The 23,613-nt window shown below is 29.0% G+C and overlaps 1 protein-coding gene across 2 annotated transcripts in view; it reads right to left on the minus strand.

Annotated features, from left to right (window-relative positions):
• Nucleotides 1–23,613, minus strand: part of ktub (Tub domain-containing protein ktub) — a 148,962-nt gene that overhangs the window by 115,114 nt on the left and 10,235 nt on the right. For both annotated transcript variants that reach the window (XM_043042941.3, XM_043042942.3), the window contains exon 2: nt 18,292–18,388. In XM_043042941.3, coding sequence (XP_042898875.2) covers nt 18,292–18,388 — 97 coding nt within the window. The remainder of the gene's footprint in view (nt 1–18,291; nt 18,389–23,613) is intronic.

Genomic DNA, 23,613 nt, shown 5'->3' on the forward strand with positions numbered 1-23,613 from the left:
AAAAAAATATATGTTCATTGAATTCTCTAACACTAATTAATGTCTCTGATTTTTTTTCTTATTAAAGAATAGTTTTTTTTTTGCGTTTGGGATTTATAAGGCTGCAAAAAGTTCTTTGGGACTTACAGATAGTAATAAAAAACAATTAATTGGAACACGCTAATGAAATTATGTTAATACATTTTTATAATGAAAATGAATTTGCTTTTACTGTGCTTAAAAAAATTGATTTTTAAATACATTTTTTTCTTTTAAATAGAAATTAAAAAGCTTAGTAATAAACATTTTAATACATTGTTACATTCTTTTCTATTGTTACATTATCACAGTTTCGTTCTTTCTAAATTGAAATTAAGAAGCTTAGTAATAAACATTTTAATATATTATTACATTCATTTCTATTATTACATTTTTTTCTTGCTGAATAGAAATTAAAAAGCTTAATAAAAAGCATTTATATATATTATAACATTATTTTTTATTGTTACATTGTTACATTTTTTTTCTTTCAAAATAGAAATTAAAAAGCTTAATAATAAACATTTTAACATATTGTTATATTCTTTCGTTACATTATATTCAGCAAATTACATCATACGACTCATTTTGATAATTATTTCGTATAAATGGCAAATATACTTAAATAGATTTTTAGGGGGAAATATTTAGATTGATTAGATCAAATATGGAAAAAAAGAAGAAGAGCTTTTCTAATTATATCAAATACTTCACAAAAATATCTTTCAAATTTGAAATATTTATTGTTGTCTTAAATGTTGGAATTATTTTCACATTTTTTTATTTTTTAATAATTTCTTTAAAAATATTTAAGATTTTAAAAATAAATTAATATTTTAGAGACAAATGTGTAGTATTCGATAAACTCTAATAATAATTAGTGTTGAAAGCCCTTAGATTATTTTTAAAGTCCTTTCCAAAGTTAAACAAAAATATTCCCTTTAGAGATCGTACATTAGTATTTAAGTAAAAAAGAACACAAACATTTTCAAAATCTGACAAATAACTACTGAATTCAAAAAGAACAAAATAATTAGAATAAATATCATTTAATAACAGTTTATTTGTAGATGAAGATAATTACATCTTAATAAAGTTCATGCTGGCCTTAGTTTATAAATCTGCTTTCTTCAATTAAATATTAATTAGTGCATATTTTTTTTTAAACGATTCTAAGAAAATATGCAAGGTGCTCCGTAGTGTCCACATTTAATGCATATTTTTAGGATCTTCATCGAAAATTAAGACATTAAAGTTAGCACTTTAGGCATCACAAATTACTATTCAAGGAAGGAAAAGCAAAAACCTTATCACATTCTAAGGAATCATAACCGAGGAAAGCGTTACTGAAAACACCAACGAGACATAGAGGAATTGCAAGACGGTTATTAGAACCAACTGCAAGCTTCATTAGGCATTCCATCAGGTAATAAAGTTTATCTTTCCTTACGCTAATTTGTGACGCTCAAGGTGTATGTGTTTTACTTCTTTTTTTGGCGTTTATTCTAAAAATATGTTTTAAGGATTATTATTTCAGGAATCCCTTTTTTAAAAAAAACTCAGTATAGTACATACTAAAAATAAACACTTTAATCTACCAAAGGTCTAAAATGCTCTTCTTATAAACTTCTAGCAAAACACTTTTTATAAAAGAGAACCCTCAATTTATGTACTTATGGTGCTTTTTGTGCTTTTTTGTGTTTTTTGCATTTTTTTAAAAAAAAAAAAAACAATAGTAATGGTACAAATATTTTTAAGATACAAGTAATCAACTTTATTTTTAAGATAATTTTTAAGACACAAGTAATCAACGAATCAATTACATTTGCAATTTATTCAGTAAATTAACCGAATGAATTTTTATAATACATTTTTGGAATTATTTAAGTGCGTTGAACCATGAAATATTTTAAACTTGCAGTATATTTAATATGGTGCTGAGTTGAATCATATAAGAACATATTTCGGAAAATTGATTACAAAATACTATGGTTCAACTTGAACGGAAACATAATTCAATTTGAAACCATATTAAGGTTGCATAAAATTGCACCAAAATTACGGTTCAGCGTTGAATTAATTTTCTTGAGAGTGCAAATTGTTCTTAATTAAAAGAAATTTGAAAACGAGTGCAAAAATCATCCAGTAAAATTAAACGTTAACTAAAAAAAAATTCCTCCTTGAAATATGAGTATATTTCATTCATTATTATTTTTAAATAATATCTGGGTTTTAAATTATTTTTTTTCTTCTTTATGTAAAGAGTAATATAACAACAGTAGGTACACAAGTAGTGAGTGTTCTCAAAGCTAAGTGTAATGCATCTTTTACCGAAACGACGTGAAAAAAATATGGAAATAAACAACAATTCTTATCGATAATGAGCAGAATTCAGTGCAATGTAAAAAATTCTAAATCAAACCGGCACTTTCGGTGCATAATCTATAAAATCCATTTTACCGCAAAATCTTTTTTACCGTAAAATACTTCTTACCGCAAAATCTATTTTTCCCGTAAAATATTATGCCGTAATTTTTACAGTAATATTTATTTAATTTGCGCTATATTACGGTAACTATTACTGTAAAAATGACAGTATATCAGATTATTTGTTCCGTAACATGTTCAATAAGAAACGGATTTTGCATAAAAAAAAGTATCGACACCCTGAGTGCCGTACTTTTTACCGTAATTTGAAAAAAGAGAAAAGGGGAAGTTTTCCTATTTAAAAAAAATATATATATCTCATTAAAAAAAAACGCGGTGTTTCTAGGCAAATAAAAAGAGTTTGATAATTTTTTTGTATTTTCCCGTCGTTACCAGGATTGCTAAATAATGAGCTAGTATACGAAGAAACGGCCCCTAAACAATATCCTCTAAGAAAATTTGCTTCATTGTTGGATCAAAATTTTAGTGGTTCAACGTACTAATATTTTGATTATATCTCACGGATTATGGGTGAACTTGAACCATAATCCGTTGTAAACCATGACCCGTTCCAAATGTACGGCAATAAGTTGTTAAATTGAATCATGTTTCTGTTAAAGATGCACTAAAATATTAAATTAACAAACTTGAGAAGTAAGATTTAAATTCGCATCATATTAAAGTGACAGCAAAGTTACGTAATATTAAGGTCCTATACGCGTCAATATTTCCAGCAATGGGCATTACACAGCACAACTACGTTTCGCTTTCTAAAAAATTTCTTCATGTAGAATTTTCATAAGAAAAATAAAATAAATTTATAGAAACATACGCACAGCGCAAAGCATTTTAAAGTCAAAAGCATTCAAATAGTTATGAAACAGTCAATGCCGTAGTTCCGCTTTTTTACAGAATACAGTCTGTTCTATACTCAACGCCTTGAGCTGCAGCGGCTCAGGAGATAGAGCGCTCACCTCTCAATAAGTGACCCGGGTTTGAATCCCAGCGATGGCTGATCGATACGTTTTCCGTACGAGGCTCACACCGATCACAGTGGTGGACGGATCATGGGTTAGAGTTCCCCTGTTATCAGGCTAACCGTAAGAGGTTTTCGTAGTTTTCCTCTCCGTGTAACACAAATAAAAGTCAATTCCATCATAAAAGTCCTCCGCGAAGGCTAGTTTGTCCCAGTACTTGATTAAGAGTTCCCTTGTCTTCTGGATGGGGTTCAGAATGACAAGGCTACGGGGTTGAACATTAGTAGTCTTAAACCCAAAACATTTGGGTCGGCTGTTCAAAGACTGTTATATCTTATTTTATAACCGTCGTTGAATAGTCGAACGCAGCCTCCATAGCCTTGTAATTTTGAACCCACTTCAGAAGATAAGGGGACTCCTGGATCAAGTAATGGGAGAAATTTGCCTTAGTGGAGGACTTTTTGATGTAACTAACCCGAATTTGCATTACATGGAGAGAAAAAACATAAGAACCTCCCACGGTTTGTCTGGCGGCAAGGAGAGTCTAACCCATGATCCACTGAGGATATTTTACGTCAGCACTGTAGTCGCTGCGAGCCGGGTGCGGAATTCGAATCAACCAGCCATCGCTGGGATTCAAACCTGGTTCATCTCATTGGAAGGGGAAAGCTCTATCTCCTGACCCACCACGGCTCTAACGATTGTTATAAAATAAAAATATAACCAATGATTCTCTGAATCTTCATTTAAAGTAAAGTGTAAGGAAACAATTCAACATCAGGGGTCAAAATAAAATATAAAAATAAAAAAATAAAAACATTTTTTAAACATGACGAATTATTGAAAAGAAAAAATCCGATTGATTGCTGGAAGAAACTGGAAGACTTTTTAGAAACACCTTCAATTTCATCTGGCAAACAGATTGGTTTTGATGATTTTGCCGAAACTATGGGAATGAAAAGTTATAATTTTTACGAAACAATGGCTTTTTGGCAATAGTATATTTTTCAAAACATGCTTCTAATAAATACTATTTCTTTTCCTTTTTTCATTAAAGTATAACCTAATAATCTAAGCATTTTTCTTTTTAGATGTTAGGCATTTGCCCCTTTCCAATTTTTTTTTATTTGTAATCTTTTGTAAGCGACTACTCAAGTGTTGTTACTGCCACGAACAATTGCTGCAAGAAAGATGTTAGGTGATAAATAGCTTTTCTTAAACTAAACGATAAAAACTTTTTTTATATATCAAGATAAGATAGACTCGAAAATAATAAAAAAAATACTCTTTTTTCTGTCAAGAATCATTGATCACTTAGCAGGTTTGAAAAAAAAATTGTTACGCATCATTTATTACGAAATTTTTCGTTAGAAGAAATGATGGAAATATGCAACAATTTTGTCCAAAATGCTCTTTGTAGCATTAGCTGGTGTTACAAATAACGCGTCGTTGTAAAATACATAAATGTCCTACATTACTTGAAAGAAGTATTGCATCTAAAATCAGATTTATTTTTCCGGGAAAGGTAGCAATGAGTTTTTTTCCTCGCCTTCAAAAGATTGTTTTTACGTTATTACTTTACGTTGCTTTCAATAAATTCTGTCGTTAAAAAAACAAGCAAAAAGAAAACTGAAAGGTTATAGGTTAAAATATTTGTATTAAAGATGGCTTAGAAATAATACATTTAAAAAAATATCGAGAAAAAGAAGCAATTTTTGTATTCTTAAGTTCTCAAATAATTTCAATCATTTGCAGATTTCACAACTTTTTCTATTATATATTTGATTAAAGTCATTATTGTTTAAAAATTATTGTTTAGAATAATCTAAAACTCTAATGTGTAGTTTGAACAATGTTCAGGCGAATTATTTTATTCAACATGATATTTGATATCATATTTGTCAAGCATTATGCGCAATATTTCCAAAAATTTTAATTTGCAGCCATAATCGATTAAATTAAATTCAAACGAAAGGCATGAAATAACTCGAACTAGATCGCTGTGCAATAAAGATGGGTAATTACTATTTTTTTGGTATCAGTTACAAACAGATACTGATATAACTACCTATCAGTTACAGAAACCTGATATTCTAAGCATCTGATACACACCAATCTTGAATTATTTCTTAAAAAAAAGTAGGGTGAATCATTATTAAGCAAGGTTTTCATTGCTTTTATAAACGTTGAAGGTTAACATTAAATTTATAAGGTAATCTGCAATTTTAATTCGCTTAAATTGCAGACTTGAAAAAAAAATTTTTCCTAATTACGATTTTGTTCCTAATATGAAACGAAAGTTGATTCAAGTCGAATATAAATTACAAATATTTTGTTAAAAATATAGCATATAACGCGTAATAAATGTTGAAATTTGAAAACCTGCATTAGGAATTAAAGTCAATCCGCTGTAGTTTTTATTATTATTGTTATTAAAGTAGTAACAGAAAACATATAAGATTAGTTTAAAACAAAATTTGGTTAAACTACCATTCCTGTTTGAAATATTTTAAGATATCATAGATAATACCCAAAGTAATAAGCTATAGAAAATTAAACCCTAAACTTTTTTTAAAAATCATTTCAATCAAACTGTAGAGACTACTTGAAAAAATTATACCCTAATAACGTTTCCCCACTGTACCCTAATAATTTTTCAGAAGTAATAATAAACCGAGTGCATTTAATTAATCAAAATTATATCACATATATAATATATACAATATATAAACATTAAATTCTGATTGATGTTTACAATAATTGAAGAAAATAAGATGAAAACATAAAACATATTAAACTTAATATTTTAAAATTTATGTCAAATTAAGCAGAATGAACTAAAAAATATGAGACAAATCATTTGAATATGACGCGACCAAGTAATGCGAAAAACTTCGTAAGATTGTCTGAGACGAGGTGAGAAGACAGTTAAGTTCCGAGACCTGATCCAAAACGAACTGCTACACACATAAATACAGACTGAGTATGAGAGAAACCAACTCCAAAATGAAGTTGATTAAAGACTTATCCAAAATGAATGAATCCAAATGGATACGAGTCTGGGGAAATTATTTTCAGATTAGTACTATTATCAAATGATACCAAGTGGAGCAGATAATTGTGCTCATTAAAATTGATCCAGGTGCCGTCATCTAGTTTTTAAATATTTAATCATTTTCGTTTGATTTTTTTTAAACAAATTTCAGAGAATTTACTAAATTTCACATTTTGAAAAAGTAATTTCTACAGATTGAATTCATTCATTTCATAATATATTCATTAAAATACCGTGATTCTTTTAATTAAGTACAACGTATCAGATACATTGATACAAATCCACCCCTACTGAATAATATTTGTAGTCAACTTTTTTACTTCATGGCGAGAGTTCCAGTTCGGACAAAATGTTTGTAGTTACTTAAAATAAAGTTCAAAAGTGAAAAATTTAGTTAATACGGTGGTATGATTTAAAGAATGGATGTTTTATTTATTTATTTACTGCCCCTTTCTTCTAATTCTAATAATATGGTAAATCTTACATCATGTTCAAACTTCGATGACTGCAAAACTTTTTCACCATTTTGAACTATTATATAAGCACGAGGCACTATTATTATTATTACTATTATTATTATTATTACTAATTATTATTATTATTTCTCCAATATTTCCTACCAATACAATCTAAATCTAGTTCAGAACACTCGCCCAGATCAACAGAATGTACGACTTGCCCGAAATCACACAAGATACAATCGCGAATAAATCAAATGAACACTTAATGATCCAAAAAATATTTTAAGTCTATTTCTCCAGCTATAATTAAAATAATCAATTATAATATTAGTTATAATTTTATAGCCGGCGTTGAACAGTCGACCAAATTCTAAGTTCACGACCATCAATGTTCAACTGATTAGCCTTGTAATTTTGAACCCAACCAAGAACACAAGGGAACTTCTGGATCAACCATTAGGACAAACCAGCCTTCTTGGAGGAAATTTTGGTGGAACTAACCCGCATTTGCATTACAAGGAGAGAAAAACCACGAAAACCTCCCACGTCAAAGGGGCTCTGACCCATGATCCGTCTACCACTGAGGATATTTTACGTCAGCACTGTGATCGGTGAGAGCCGAGAGCAGAATTCGTATCAACCATCCACCGCTGGGATTCGAACCTTCACCTCATTGGGAGGAGAACACTCTATCCCCAGAGCCACGGCGGCCCTATAATTTTAAGATTAAATAAATCTTAAATAGGACAGTAATAAGAGTGATAAAATAATAAATTAATGAGTTTCGCCGCCATATGAGTGACATTGAATCCTGTAAGTAAAGGCTGCATTGGTCCGTTAAGGCTTAAACAAGCGATACAAATAGGCATTAATGCAATCTTATCCAGTTAATAATTTAAACATAGCCACATCAGCCCGGGAATTGTCCAGGATGCGGTGTGAAAACCACAAAACACACTCCGGAACTCATCTCCAACAGCGATTGTTTAAAAATGTTTATAATCTCCATTAAATTTTATTATTAATAATAACATTTAGAAAAAAAATATTTAAAAAAAAAATCTCACAATTTTCAAGAATATTGTGTCTTGTACCTCCTAAAAATAAATAACATTTAGTTCAAAGATAGGTAAAACAGTTATATAGATTAGAATAGAAGGCCGAATACATTTAAAATGAATGAACCATCTATAACTATCAAGAATACACGCATCGTTGAATGAACTACCTTTATAATCTGAGTAAAAAGTATGGGTCACTAATCAACTATGACGCCGGACACCCTTGACCATATAACCCACTCATGTTTGGAAATCAATATTTCCTTTTACTAAAGGTTTACTCTTTATTCAGATTTATCCTTAGTTCATCGATTTTATAATTTCCACTATATATTTCAGTATTTCCAGTATATCCAATATAAATTAAATATTTTTTTTTCCTAAACTAACTAATAAATTAGCTAAAAATTGCATAAAATTGTTATTTTTCAGGCAACTCTAAAATTACATTAAAAGCTAGCAAGAATTATTATTTCGATTCAAATTATTTTTATAGAGATTATTTGTTAAGGCGTAATAATAATTGTGAGATAGAAATCTATTTACGGCAATTGTCTTTTATAGTGATGCATCAAGAGCTAACAAGAACTAATTTTGCGACACAAATTAATCTGACAAAAACTAACCACTACTGAGGAAGGCAGAGCTAAAACATCAAAACCTGTTTACATGATGGAGGAAACAGAAAGAATTTAAAAAGCGATTACTTAAAACACTTTTAAGGTTGGTCAGGCAATCAGACAGGTTTTGATATATCCAGTCCTGCTTTCTTCAATTACGGTGGCTCAACACATTTTGATAAGGTTTTTTTTTTTTTTAATCTCAAATTATTTGTTTTCGATCCCTAATGTGATTTCTTTTTCTTCATTTACTACAAGAACTAGAAAATATATATTGAAAATGGTTATTGCGATACTGATTTACATAATTAATACAATTTATTTTTTAGAATTATAAAAACATGTAAAATAAAAGCATAAATATAGGAGGGAATTGCTAACTTTTTGTATATTTTTTACCGTGTCATTAATTATAATATATCATAATGTAGTACGCTGAGAAAAAAAAGTATGATTAAAACTACTAGAATCTAGTAAAATTCATCACGTTTCCTGCTCTATGTGAACTCCAAAAAGCTCTGAAATTTTCCCAATGCGCTTTGGCAATGATTTTGATAAAATTATCAATAAAATATGGCTTTAAAAATGTGATAAAATTTGGTAAATGTGGTTAAATTCGGTAATTTTATCACGATAATTTAAAACATGACATAAAAAGCATTTATTCGATTAAATTTGTTTTTCAGTTATGAAGTTTTTAATAAAAACTAGAATTTTGAAAACTAGAATTTCCGCTCAACCATTACCATATAAACGAAAAAATTACCAAATGAATGGCTTCAATACCATATATTTTGGTTTTTATTACCAGAGTTATAGCTTTTTTCAACAAAATAATTGATGACTGATTAATTATTTGATTTCACCAAATACGGTAATTTTTACCGAACTTTTTGCCCATGTTGCTAATGCAGTTGTGTTTAAAGTCCGGTAGGATGATTTTAGGTAGTAAAACAATCAAAGCAACTGAGGCGAACCATAAAATCGCCATGACAAACCATTTATTGGCCTGAAATGGAGATGAACTGCATCACTGAGTATAAATCTGCATGAATCTGCATCAATCTGTATAAATCTGCAAAAGATCTGATTGCGGATCTAATGTGCGCAAGGCTAAGGTTTTTTTTTCTTTTAACGCAGTATAGACCCTGAAAAGAAGAAAAAAATCTTTTATCACGATTTATGCGAAAGCTTCTAAATTTTAGGTGCATATACCTTAAAACAGCTGTTTCCAAAGGATGTTCCGTGGAACCCTAGGTTTCCGTGGAAAGGTAAAAGAGGTTCAGAGAGTTAGGATATTTTCTTTTACCTCAGTTATGATTTTTAAACCTTATTTATATTCAGATCTAATTAATAATCTGTTACTTACATATTTCGATTGTCTTTATGAAATTATTTAAAATAAAATGCCAATAAAAAAATAAACAGCAAAATTTTTTGCTAAGAGAAATATTATTTTTCCAAGAACAATATCTTGAATATATTAAGAAAAAACTTTTATTCATGAAAAATTATATTAATATTTCCTTTCGTGCTTTTCAAATCAAAATAAAATAACTAAATTCACTAATAATGAAATATGTTTCCAAGTTAGCCATTTTCAGCGTTTATAACAGTTCTTTTAGTTTTCATTTAAACAAAAACGATAATGTGACTTATCTGTTTCATTTTCGCTAATGTATATACCTAAAAAACAAATTTAAAACTAAATTGGATACAACTCAGATTAAATACGAATTCAATAAAAACTAATTTAAGATTATTAATCAAAAACGATGAAATCATTTAATTCCTCTTTTTAAATATTTTCAAAATAAAGTAGTATTTTATTGGTTAATACTCTCAAAATTGTTTTATATACTTTATTTTACACTGTTTTATAAACTTTCTTTCACATTGTTTTTATATACTTTATTTGACATTGTTTCCATGCACTTTATTTTATATTGTTTCAATATACTTTTTTATTTATTAAGTCGGGGTTCCGGCGAAAAAGTTCAATCATTTAGGTTTCTATAGCTTAAAAAAATTTAATCGCTGCCATAAAGCATGAAATTGGGGACTGATTGTAGGAAAATAAAATCTTACCTAAAAATTATTTATCAACAAAGAGATGTTGGAAGAGAAAAACACTTTATTTGATTAGAAAGTGATGCAAAAGCCCACGTTTGGAGAATTTCATGAACTAAAACAAAATCCAGCTTCCCCTTATTATTTACATTTTTAATTACTTAGTGTTTGGCTGAAAGTCAAAATTCAAATTAAGCATCAACAAAATATAAATTTATTCGAGAGAAAAAATATATTTTCCCCTTTCTTTCTATTTTGAGCAGTTTTACTTTGTATTCCAATTTTTTTTTCAGGTATCACTTTATATTCTAAAAATGTTAATATAATGAATAAAATCAATGATAATTTGAATTGTTTATAGATTTTTCCCCTTAGTTCATATTTTCAGAACATAAGATTACAGGTAATTCCATACCCACATGCATATCTTAAAATGTTTGCGTGTCTTTTCATTTCTATCGAAATACATATTAAAATAAAGCTTATCTAATAAGATAGAACATAGTTGGCAAAACACAGTGCGGCATGGCGAAGTTTGAACAAAGGTACGCAGTTTGAATTCCGCCATATTGAAAAATTAAAAACTTAGGAGAAATAATAATGCCGTCTTCACACATTTTTGCCAAAATCCTCAGTCAGACTTTTATATTCTTTAGATATACTTTGAAAAAAAAAACATTTCGACACAGAGAAAAAAAAGTCTGAAAAAATTACCGTGCTTAATGGCAATGTTACTTCTGGGAAGAAAAAAACATTCTGGTTTATGAAACCAAAATATAAGATACAATACCAAAGATACAAAACCAAAGATAAGATATAAGATGCAAAACCAAAATATAAGATACAATTTAAGTCATTCATTTGGTAATTTTTTCGTTCACTTGGTAATGGTTTACCGAAATTCTGCTTCTTAAAGTTATAGTAGTTATTACTACACATTTAGTAAAAAATACAAAACTAAAAAAAGAAAATTAACCGAATACATTTTTTTAGGCCATGCTCTAAAGTATCATGATAGAATTACCAAATTTTGTCACATTTGCCCAATTTTGTCACACATTATAAAACCATATTGCTAATTTTACCAAAATCATTACCAAAGCCAAGCGTTTTGGTATTCCCATAAAGCCAGAAACACGGTAAATTCAATCATATTTTGGTAGTTTTGATCATACCTTTCTTTCTCAGTGTAAGCTTTAAAAGTTAATTGAAAACGTTTCCGTGACATTATGAAACGCTTTTTGCTCTGCAAATAATAGAAATAATTTTTTACGACGCGCGTGATTAAAGCTGTAAAAAATTTGCACAATATTGAGGCCCCAAGGGGCTTTACTATTTTAAAGATTATAATTTACATATCTCTTGTAATAGACTAATAAGAAATAGAAAAGGAAATGTATACCAAAACCTACATTTTGTTTGCTTTATTTTAATATTTAATCCTGAGTAATAACATATTTTGGTTTTACTGGTATTATTTTGCAATAGTGTAGATGGCATGACATCGTAAAATATCGGTCAACTCCACAGATAACTGACATTCACAAAACAAAACCATAAGTGTGGTGTAATATACGACTCAAATATACATCTTTTAAAAGAATTTTTGCCTTAGTTTACTGCCTTTTTTCAGCTGAAATTAAAGATTGAATTAAATTTCTGAAATACTTTTTGGGTGATTTAAAAAAATACTTAAAAACATGATTATTGACTGAAATTAAAAAACATATTATCAGTACTAATGAATCTTAAATTAAGAGTTACCTAATGGGCTTCCACGGAACATCAGGGTTCCGTGGAAAGGTCACCGGGATCAGAGAGTTGAGACTTTTTTTTTTACTATTTATGATTTTTGAAACCTATAATTAAATTTATATCCGATTAATTACCCATTATTTTTTTACCCTTTACTTACGTATTACCATGTTGTACCAGCACATGTGGTCCACATGTTGTATCTGCCATAAGCAACAGGTTAATATATCCGTTATTTTTATTAAATTATTTAATTAAAATGCTTATGAAGAAAGAAATGAGAAATTAAAAGTGATCTAACAACAATAAATGATAAAAAAAGGCACATTTATAAGAATTGCATTAGTATTTCACATGGAATAACAATAAATAAATACAACAATGTAGAAATATGTCTTTCTAACAACAATTCTTAACATTTATTTCCCTCCTTTTTCGTCTTTATTTCACTAAAAATCAAGTTTTAGCTCATGTATATTCAGTTTATACTTACACTAAAATCAAATTAGAAGACTATATGCCACTTCAGACCTGTAAATTTAACTGTCTAACATAATAATATAGATAAAACGATAGAATGAAATTATATTATATCATTACATTATTATTATTTTTATTATAATAATGATAATATAACGATATTTAATATAATTATAATCATAAAATATTTTCATTTATTTATTAAATCTCTTGGTTCCACCAAAATATGATTGATCATCTAGGGTTCCATAACAGAAGGAATTGGGAACCAGTGGCTTAAAGCCTTAAACTATTCTTTTAAAATCATCTAAAAGTATTTTTGAAATATATATTTAAAAAAAAGATAATAAACCAGGGGCAAAAAATCCTGTAAAAAATATATATTTTACAATTTGCTTATTGTTTTGCTTTTTGAGAGTCTATCACTAACTTTTGGAACTGACTTATAATAAAATTATTAGAATTATTTTTTATGACTTATAAATAAAATGATTATTTTATACGAAACATGGGATGAAACAATTTCCTTCTTATTATAATGACAATAATGTAATGATAATTAATATGATTTAAATCATTAAATATTTTCATTTGTTTATTAAATCTCTTGGTTCCGCCAAAAGATGATTGCTCATCTAGGGTTCCATAGCCGAAAAAAGTTAGAAATCAGTGGCTTAAACTATTCTTTTAAAATCATCCAAAAAGTATTTTTAAAATTTGTCTATACCATTTAATTCAGCAAAAATAAAATAATAAACCAGGGGCAAAACAATCTTTTAAAAGATATATGTTTCGCAACATACTTATTGTTTTACTTTTTGAGAGTCAATCAGTAACTTTTGGAAATGACTTATAAATAAAATTATTAGAGTTAATACGAAATAATTTTAGTACATATATTTCAAATCTAACTTCATTTAAGACACAGGAAAAATTAGATTTTGCACCATACACTCTTTTCTCTAATATTACTAAATAATTCCCAAAGAGAAACGAAAACATCTGACAATAGCAGAATGTAATTTCATAACAAAAGAAAACAGCATTGTCAGAACAATATTAGAAAGATGCGTATTGCCTTCGGGAGTCGAAATGTGTTCTCCGGGGACTTTCTGAAAAAATAAAATTTCCGAATTTTCAGATATAATGCTTCGGAAGGTTCAATTAATATATTTCTAAAAGAATGTATCATTGAATGAAATCCAATTATTTTCCATTGAACAGAATTTTCTCGATTGTTTCATTATTTCATTTTAAGGCAAACTAAATAAACCTTTTAGAAGATATACTTTCATTCTAACCTATACATTAAATTTTTGTATTTTAAAAAAACATTTAAGTAATATGTCCGCGGGCTTATCTTTAAATCAAAGCCGATTTCTCTGATACATTTACTGAAACAAAAATAAAATAATGGAAAATAAATGGTGTTTATTAAAAATATGTCAAACGCTTCAGAATCGTAAGTGACAAAATATCATTCACGAATCAAAATAAAGTTTTGTATTTTAAGGCAAGAAAATAATCTGTATGATAAATGTAACCTTACTGTAAATAAAATAAAAAATTTAGTTGTTAGTTGAAAATCTTTTGAAAAATAGGATTTCATAAAAATTCCTAGTACCAATAGAGCTTATTTTAGAGTTGCGTAGTTTTACTAAAAAAATGCTGCCTTAAAATTTTGAAAGAATTTTAGTTTCCCAGAGGTTTTCTTGCAAGTACAGCATTTTTTTCAGTGTAAAAAGTATAAGAATCAGTTTTAAAGAAAGTTATTTTAATTTTTTTTGTCGTAGTGTTCATCAAATATTATGCAAAATAATAAATTTCAAAACAAATTGTAAAATTCAAAGCATTTTTTAAGTTATTGCTATTGAAAAATGCTACTTTCGTCCAAAAAATATGCCACTGATTTCTACATGTTAGAAAAGCAAAGAATATTGCTTCAAACAATGCTATGTTGCGAGTATATTTTTATGCTATATTTGCTATGTTATATGCTATGCTTATTCTATATAATGCTATATTTTACTTCTGGAAAATGTTTGCACTATTTTAAAATGAACTCATTTTTAAAGCAAACAAAAACTATTTCACAATGGTTCTCACATTAATAATCAAAACCAAATTTTAATTTCACAGAATTGAAATTGTAAAGTTCATTATCATTAATATGTTTCCAGAGCCGCTATGGGAACCAGATTAAAGAAGAAAAGGTGACTGATGCGCAATTCTAGTCATATTGCCACCATCGTGGAGCCCTAAACTCTATGACCCACAACGGGCTGCTATAGTAGTTTATTTGTGTGACCTTATTTAACTGAGTTTTGCAGAAGCAAAAAAGTGTATTTTTCTTTTTATTGTGCATTAAAATGATTATTTTAATCAAATTTAATAAATATAAAACAGAAATTATAAGCAACATTTTTAATCAAAAAATTTGAGAATTTAGCTGCTTTGAGAGACCCCTCAGAAAAAAGTATCCTAACGGCAGTTAGAAAAATGAATGGCAGAACATCAAAGTTTCGATGTTATTAAAAATACGGTTCCATCCCAAATACTGAATAAAGCTATCTAGTATTTTGATGAGTTGAACAATTAAATTAGGAATTGCTTGATAAAAAATAAAATAGATGAAATCTTCCCAAAAATTTCGCTTGATATTTAAATGTACAATAATCGATCAATTTTTTTCAAAATATTCTCTAATTTAGAAGTTAAAAAGTGGTCAGTATATCTTGTTATATCAAGGCACAAAATTTCGACACACCAGCTTGCCATAGGCGATTGATTATTTAAAGTTGGCGAGTATGTTTCATCTTTTAAAATGTTAAGTTTTAAATTCTCTATACCCTTAGCCTATTTAGCTTAAATGAAGCAGCATGAGGCCGGGATAGCATGGTCGGTAGGGCGCTGGGCCCATATCCAAGAGGTCGTGGGTTCGATCCTCGCCGGCCGAAGACTCCCCGTGTAGTAAATGGTGACTGATGCACGTTAAATCTGTCGAGTCTCAAAGTCCTCCATGTTCCCACAACAAATCAATACCTCTGGGGGTACTGATCCAGGAGTTTCCTTGTCTTCTGGATTAGCTCAAAATTACAAGGCTACGGAGTTGAACGTTAGTAGTCGTAAACCCATGAAGTTGGGTCGGCTGTTCAACGACGGTTATAAAATAAAATAAAATGAAGCAGCATATGCCTTTTATAAAATAAAATAAAGGAGCACGAGTCATAGGATAGCTCAGAGGATAGAGCACCAATGAGGTCAACCGGGCTCGAATCCCAGGGATGGATGGTTGGTTCGAATTCCCCACCCGGCTCGCACCGACCACAGTGATGACGCAAAATGTCCTCAGTGGTAAACGGATCATGGGTTAGGATCCCTCTGCCGTCGGGCTAACCACGGAGGTTCTTGTGGTTTTCCTCTCCATGTAATGCAAATGCGGGATTGTTCGGTCAAAAAGTCTCCTTGCCGTCAGACTAAACGTGGGAGGTTTGGGTTTTTTTTCTCTCCGTGTAACGCAAATGCGGGTTAGTCCATCGAAAAGTCCTCCATGAAGATAAATTTCTTAAAACACTTGATCCAAGAGTTCCCTTGTCTTCTGGATTGTGTTCAAGAGTACAAGGCTACAGAGTTGAACATTGGTACTCGTAAACCAGAAATTGGGACGATTATTAAAAAAAATGAAGCGTCACGTGGAAGCGTTTTGAAATTAAGCAACGACATTTTGTTCGATTTAGCATTAAAAAAAATTGCTGAGTCATCCACGTTTCACCTTCGATGCCATTGCTTATGAAAGCTTTGAAATTTTAAGACAACCTTATTTTGATTTGATATTATTATTATTGCAATAAATATGTTTCGATTTTTAAGTTTTTACGTTTTCTTTTTTATGGTTTTGTTCATTAAAAAGTTTTTCAGATTACTTCTGTTGACATTATAGAAAATATTCATATTTTTCATGAATGTGAAATAGAAGCGGGTAAAAATTTTTTTCTGACCAGTATCTTTCTTACTTAAAATTTTTTACTCTACATTTTATAGAGTTTCATGCATTACGGTTACATAAAAAATATCTTGATAGTGTATCGTTTAGGAGAAATTTTAAATTCAGTTAGTGAACGTCAGTCAGTTACATAAAAATGTTAAATTATTGCACTCAGCACGAAACTTTTTAAAATTCATATTTTCTGTTTATATCAAGAGTATTCTAATGAATTCTCTTAATATATACAGAATAGAATTGCATTTTACTACTTAATTTGCATTAAGATATTAATGACATTTGGAAATGTCATTCAGTTGCTAATTTATTATGATTACTGTTATTCTTTATTCTAGTAAATATTTCAAAACTCAAATGTCATATATTAATAGCGAATTAGTTCTTCTGTGGGATCTAATGTTATTTAAAAATTGGTTTTAATTTCAGAAGAAACTTTTATTGAATCAGTATAAGCTTCCAATTAGGTTTCATTAATTTCAGTAAGTTTTAAAGCCTTAAGCTTTTTTTTTCAATTGTCGAGGAAGTACTTTGGAAATTTAGTTATACCAATGGACTCAGCACTTTAAAAAAAGAAAGAAAAAAGAAGACAAACCCGAAAGAAAAAGTCTTTTAAAAAAATTTTATTTCGTTTAGTATGTTACAAAAAAACTTTGCCTATGCTTTCAAAATGTCAGTCTGTCACCCCTGGAGTTAAGTCGCCATTCCTTTTTCTGATATGAACAAACTGAATACTTTCTGGTGAATGCAACTCGTGATTGAAAGAAAGATTTTAAAATATAATTCTTTTAAGACTTTCAGTCTGAATTATTCAATTTGTTGAAACAGAAGCAATTAAAATGTTGTTTTTGAAATCAATTAGCTTATGAGAAGCAATTTTTAAAAAAAATACACAAGTTGGTCCTTTAATTGTAAAACGCGCAAAAAAGATTATAACTTTATCTCGAAATATCAGTCCATGAAAAAAGTTTCGAAGATCGAGGAAAACATTTATGTACTTATTGTGAAAAGTGGTTTGATTTAAATTAAATTTTGTTGATTTTTTATAACTGACATAATTTAATCAATAAAATGAAGAAATTTTTCATTTATTAAAAGCGACTGTTTAATGTATATATAGGCTGATTTGAAATTGCATTCTAAATAAAATATATTTCTCGTATGTTGATAGTTAATAAAAAAACATTATTTTCGTTATGTTCGTGAAATTTTATTAATTAGATTGTTATTCCAGCAAGATAATGGTACCCCGCACAATGCGCATACAGAATAAAAGTCAATTTCTCAGAAAGCTTTTGCGGTTAAAAACAGGAATAATATAAAAAAAGCTTTTTTTTAAGTAAAAATCATTAAATAAATTGACTGACCTGTCTGTCAAGTTTTTCTCGAATATGCTTTGCATCAGGCATAGCTTTTGTGGATTCATTTTCAACTATAGCACCAGGTGGTCCATTCCATTCGTTACTGAAAAAAAATTTAACGATATATATATATATAACAATTATATCTTAAAACATTATGACTTAAAAACTAATTAAAATGCAGAGTGTCCTACAAGTTTTCACACAGCTTCAAACAGCGAATTCGCAGGCTGGAATTAGAGTATTGTTATTTTATTTTCACAACAAGAAATAACGTTACGTATTTAGCCGAGGTCGCTCGAGAGATAAAGAGTTCGCCTTTCACTGAAGTTCCCCAGGTTCAGTTCGAATCCAAGCAAAGATTCTAGTTCTGCACTTGACTCGCCCCAACCACAGTGCTGACATAAAATATCCTCAGTGATAGAAGGATCATTGGTTAGAATCGCCTTGCTATCGGACTAACCGTGGGAAATTCTCATGGTCTTCCTCTACATTATTTACAAATATGGGTGTGATCCATCAAAATGCTCTCTACGAACGCTAGTTTGTCTTACTGCTTAATCTAGGAGCTCCCTTGTTTTCTGAGTTAGGTTCAAAATTACAAGACTACAGAGTTGGATATTGATAGCCTAACAATGGATTGGCTGTTCAAATGCTAAATCATTGGGGTCTGGTGTGATTCCATCGTTTAAATTTTTTCAAAAGCTCTGGTATTTTCTTAAAACTAATGCAAGCATCAAATACACGGCTGTAATGGACTTTGCTGCATGTGATGGAGCAAAATCTTGCTGGTGCCAATAATATTCTTCTCCGTACACAGTTTTGAAATAGAGCAAAAAACTTTCTCCAAACCCTCTCTCTTTTTTAATGACCTCAGTACAAGTTTCAACCCTATCAACTATGAAAACCAAAGCTATAGCAATAAAAACCTAAAACTCTTTGAGAAAGCTGCACTAACTAATATTGAAGATGCGTTTCGAAATCTACGATCTCAAGGAAGAGAGCAAAATGGAGGAAGGTTCTAGTCAAAGCTCTGGCACACAAAGGGTTGTCACCTTTTTTTAAAAAAGAAGAAGTTTCAAAATCTATTAGCACCTTTTTTTTAAAAAAAAAAAAATCTTGTAGTGGGTTTTGAATTGATAATGACCACAATCGATCATTTTAGGGGTCTAATCTTTAATTTAAGTGTGCTTCAGAAATTTTACACATTCATAGTTCCCTCGCAAGTTTTAAGATTTTATTTCTTTAACCAAATTTATCTTTTGAAAAAAAATGGAGAAAAAAAAGTGAAATTTTAAAGAAAAGTGATATTTTGAAGTGAAATTTAAAAATTTCGAACCATGCTTTTTTCTATACAAGCTTCCAACTTAGAAATTTTAAGAATTTCTGACAAGAACTCCATGAAAACTCAACAATTAATCAAATGAAGTTAAATTATTTAAATCTAATGCATAAGAATTACATTTTGGGAAAACTTATCTCAGTAAACCATAATGAATTGTAATATAATGCCAGGTAACTGGCAACATTAATTCACTGCGTCAAAAAATTATTTATTCAGGAATACAAAAAAAATTATAAATTAAATTAAAAATTAAATCATTCGAATTAAAACAACCAATTATTAACACAAAAGTCCCTTTAAAAACGCGCAAAATTTGAAGTAAAATAAATTGAGATATTTCTTAAATTTAAGAAGTTAAATTTTTGTTACCAAAATAGAGCAAACTTTGAGTATGCTGAATTTTTCTTTCTTCCATGAGTCAATGATCTTTGCCTGACCGAAATACAGAACCCGGATATAAAGAAAAGTGGGCCCTATTCTTAACATCTGCTGATCAATAGAACACTGTAGCGTCACGCCTATTTTTTCTAACCTGGCTACTGGTAAAATGCGTTCATTTAGCAGGCATGAGGCTATTTAAATACTTTTATTATTCTTTACAAAATATATTAATAAAGCTTGAAATAAGGAAGAGGACTATTGCATAGGGACCCATGACTACAGAGGGCCTAAACATTGTTCATTAATGAAACAAAGCAAGTTTCCATTTCAAAAATATAAATTTTTAATGCGATTGAAAAACTACTTAACAGGATTCTACCTGTCTATTTCTGTTTTAAAAATGCATCCACAGAAATAGAGTTTGTATAGAATTGAGAAAAGTAATGTGAAAAGTAATTAGCAACTAACTGTAAAAAGTAATTAGCAACTAATGTGAAAAGTAATTAGCAACTAAAAACATAGTAAAAAATGCCAAAAAATATTAACTATCGTCTCCAGATAGTTTCCTCCTGGTAATTATTTTATAAGTTTTTCTCAAATGTCTAAAGCATTCGCATATGGGATCATCGGGGACTTTTTTTGTCATAAATAAATGACAACTAAGAACATAGTCATGACAACTTATACAAGGGAAACAATTGCAAAAAGACCCATGACTCCAGATTATTTATAAAAAAATAAGAATAAGAATTTTTTTCTGACTTTTTATTTCTAAATATGCGAGTATAAAACTTGAATTTGAATAGAATTGTATATGAAATTTTGAAGAATTTTCAAATGAAATGAAATGTGAAAAGTAATCAACAACTAAAAACATAGTCAGAAATGTCATAAAATATTAATTATAGTCTCCAGATAGTTTCCTCCTGGTAATTATTTTATAATTTTTTCTCAAATGTCTAAGACATTTGCATAGGGGTTCATAGTGAACTTTTTTGTGCCATAAGAAAATAGCAACTAAGAACATAATCAAAAGTTATATAAAAGGCCCGAAATTTCGACCGCTGTTCTGACTAAACTATTGAAACCATATTTACCAGATTGCAGCAATCACAAATATTTTGATGATTAAAAATCTAAATTCGCCAAAAAAACGGGTTTATACATTCAGAGATAGTGCGTTTTTGTGTCTAATTTCGTAACGTTATTCATAGTTAGTACTATTTAATTTACATAATGAAATCAACTCGTTGAACCATAATCCGTGAAAATCAGCTCATTAGAACAAAAATTCACTCTTCAAAATTTTATCAGGAGTAAAACAAGGTTGCATTCTCTCTACAACAATTTATCTAACTACAATTGGAGTAAAAGATGATTGCCAACGGAATATTTCAACGACAATACAACTTGATTGAACTTGAAAACAAATACAAATAAGTTACAAGCTTTTATCAACAAATGTATCAGTAGAGTTCTTATTATAAAATGGATTCACGAAATATCTAACTATGAATTATTCTAGATCAGTATATAAAAACCAATAGAATTATCAACTGGTGATGGACTGAACACATTATCAGAGAACCGGAAAAATTCAAAGTAAAACAGATGATGAATTGGACACAACAGGGTAAGCGAAAAAGGGTTGGATTTAATATGACATGGCAAAAAACTATTATGAAAGTAATAAGGACAATAAATAAAACATGGAGAGAGATAAAGAGCTAGATCACCAACTGGGTGAAATGGAGAGTCATAATAAAGGCCTTATGCACCTTATAGGTATAGGTAAAGTAATAACAAAAATGTTTAAGGGTGATATCTTTTTTTTTTCTTCCATCACTGTACAACTGACTCATCGAATTCAAATTTCATATCCTGAACTGTTTATAGTTTTTATTTTATTTAATAAGCGATGCAGAACAGCTCACCCTATTCTATCAATGTTCAACTCTGCAGCCTTGTAATTTTAAGCCCAACCTAGAAAATAGGGGGGCATTAACCAGCCATCGCTGGGATTCGAACCCGGGCCACATCACTGGGAGGCGAACGCTCTATCTCTTGAGCCACGGTTCAGGTTCGAAAATTTGGATATGATAGGTGATTAAAAAAAGTTTTACTTTGACTAAATTAAAGATTGTTTCAAATAAAGATTTTCACCTCAAAGATACTTTTCGCCGAAGAAAATAAAACAAAACTATTTAAATTAGGCCACTGAACCAAAAATTCGTGATAAATTTAATTTTAAATTTTTTTTCTATATATCTTCCAAAAAAATTAATGAACTTAAAAACCTGGTGAGCATTTTAAAAGTTTCAACAAAAAATATCATTAAGCGCTTTATAAAAAAATCGCTTATGTGGTAAAGCTTTTTACACGTAAATAAGAATCATTAAAAATAAAGAATAATCCTCTCATTGCTTTAAAAGCTTATAAGTAACTTTCAATATAATTAAAAATTATATCAAAATCATTTCTATTTAAAAAAATAATAACTTCCGATTGAAATTTCGGGTAAATTTCCATTATATCGGTATGAAGACTAACTAGAAATAAAATAGTTCTTTACAGTTAACTGTAAAGAATAATTGTCAAAATTTCACATTTTCTGAAAGGCATAGTTTTATTTGATAAAATTGACTTGTAAAAACAGCCCTGAGTGGAAATTTGAAGTAAAATTTGATTCTAAATAAAAATTAAATATTACTTAATTTCCGACAAACAGCTATTATTTAATGAAGTGAATGTAACTATATAGTTTTTCCTAAAAATGTGCAGAGTTACTTGTTTATTTCTTCTTTTTTTACCAGTATTTGGAAAATTTTGCAATGTTTCATTGCTTAAAGGATAATATTTTCAAACAATTTACTCAGCTTGTGGAATGAAAATAATACCAGAAATATCAAAGAATAAAATTTTCCTAACTAACTAAATAACTTAATAACTTCTAAATTAGTTCTTCTTAAATTAATTCTTAAATTAATTATTCTTAAATTCTTCTAAATTAATTCTAATTAAAATTCTTAAATAACTAAAATTGTGAAAGTGATTAAAAAAATGTATTTCTGGAGTAGTTCCTTATATATAAAGGTGTGAATGCATTTTTAAACCATACTAGTTTTTTTCTTTTCCTTTTTTTTCTTTCTTTCTTTATTTATTTATGAATTTATTTATTTTTTGGTCAACCCAAAATAAAACTAACTCACAGTTTCTTAATGCCGTGAAAACATTCTAATTTTGCACGACACTTCAAAAATTTGTTTTTGCGAAAAATAGAGTTAGAAAACACAAAGCCTCAAAAATTTAGAAACATCTTAGATATTTTTTCAACGTCCGTCGAAACAGCGAACTGAAATACATTAAAATTCCATTTCCATTGCAACAAAAAGGGAATTTTTTGATGCTTCGTAAAACCCTAGAAATTTTCTTCAATCTCGAGTACTTTCCTTAGAATGTGCAGTTACTTTTGTTTTTTTTTAACCAATATTTTGAAAAGTTTTACAATGTTTCATAGCTTAAAGGATAATATTTTCAAACAATTTACTCAACTTGTCGAATGAAAATAATACCAAAAATATCAAAGAATAAAGTTTTCCTTT

The sequence above is a fragment of the Parasteatoda tepidariorum genome, chromosome 11 (assembly GCF_982258835.1).
Source record: "Parasteatoda tepidariorum strain Cologne lab strain chromosome 11, Ptep-v5.0, whole genome shotgun sequence".
NCBI classification, from domain to species: domain Eukaryota; kingdom Metazoa; phylum Arthropoda; class Arachnida; order Araneae; family Theridiidae; genus Parasteatoda; species Parasteatoda tepidariorum.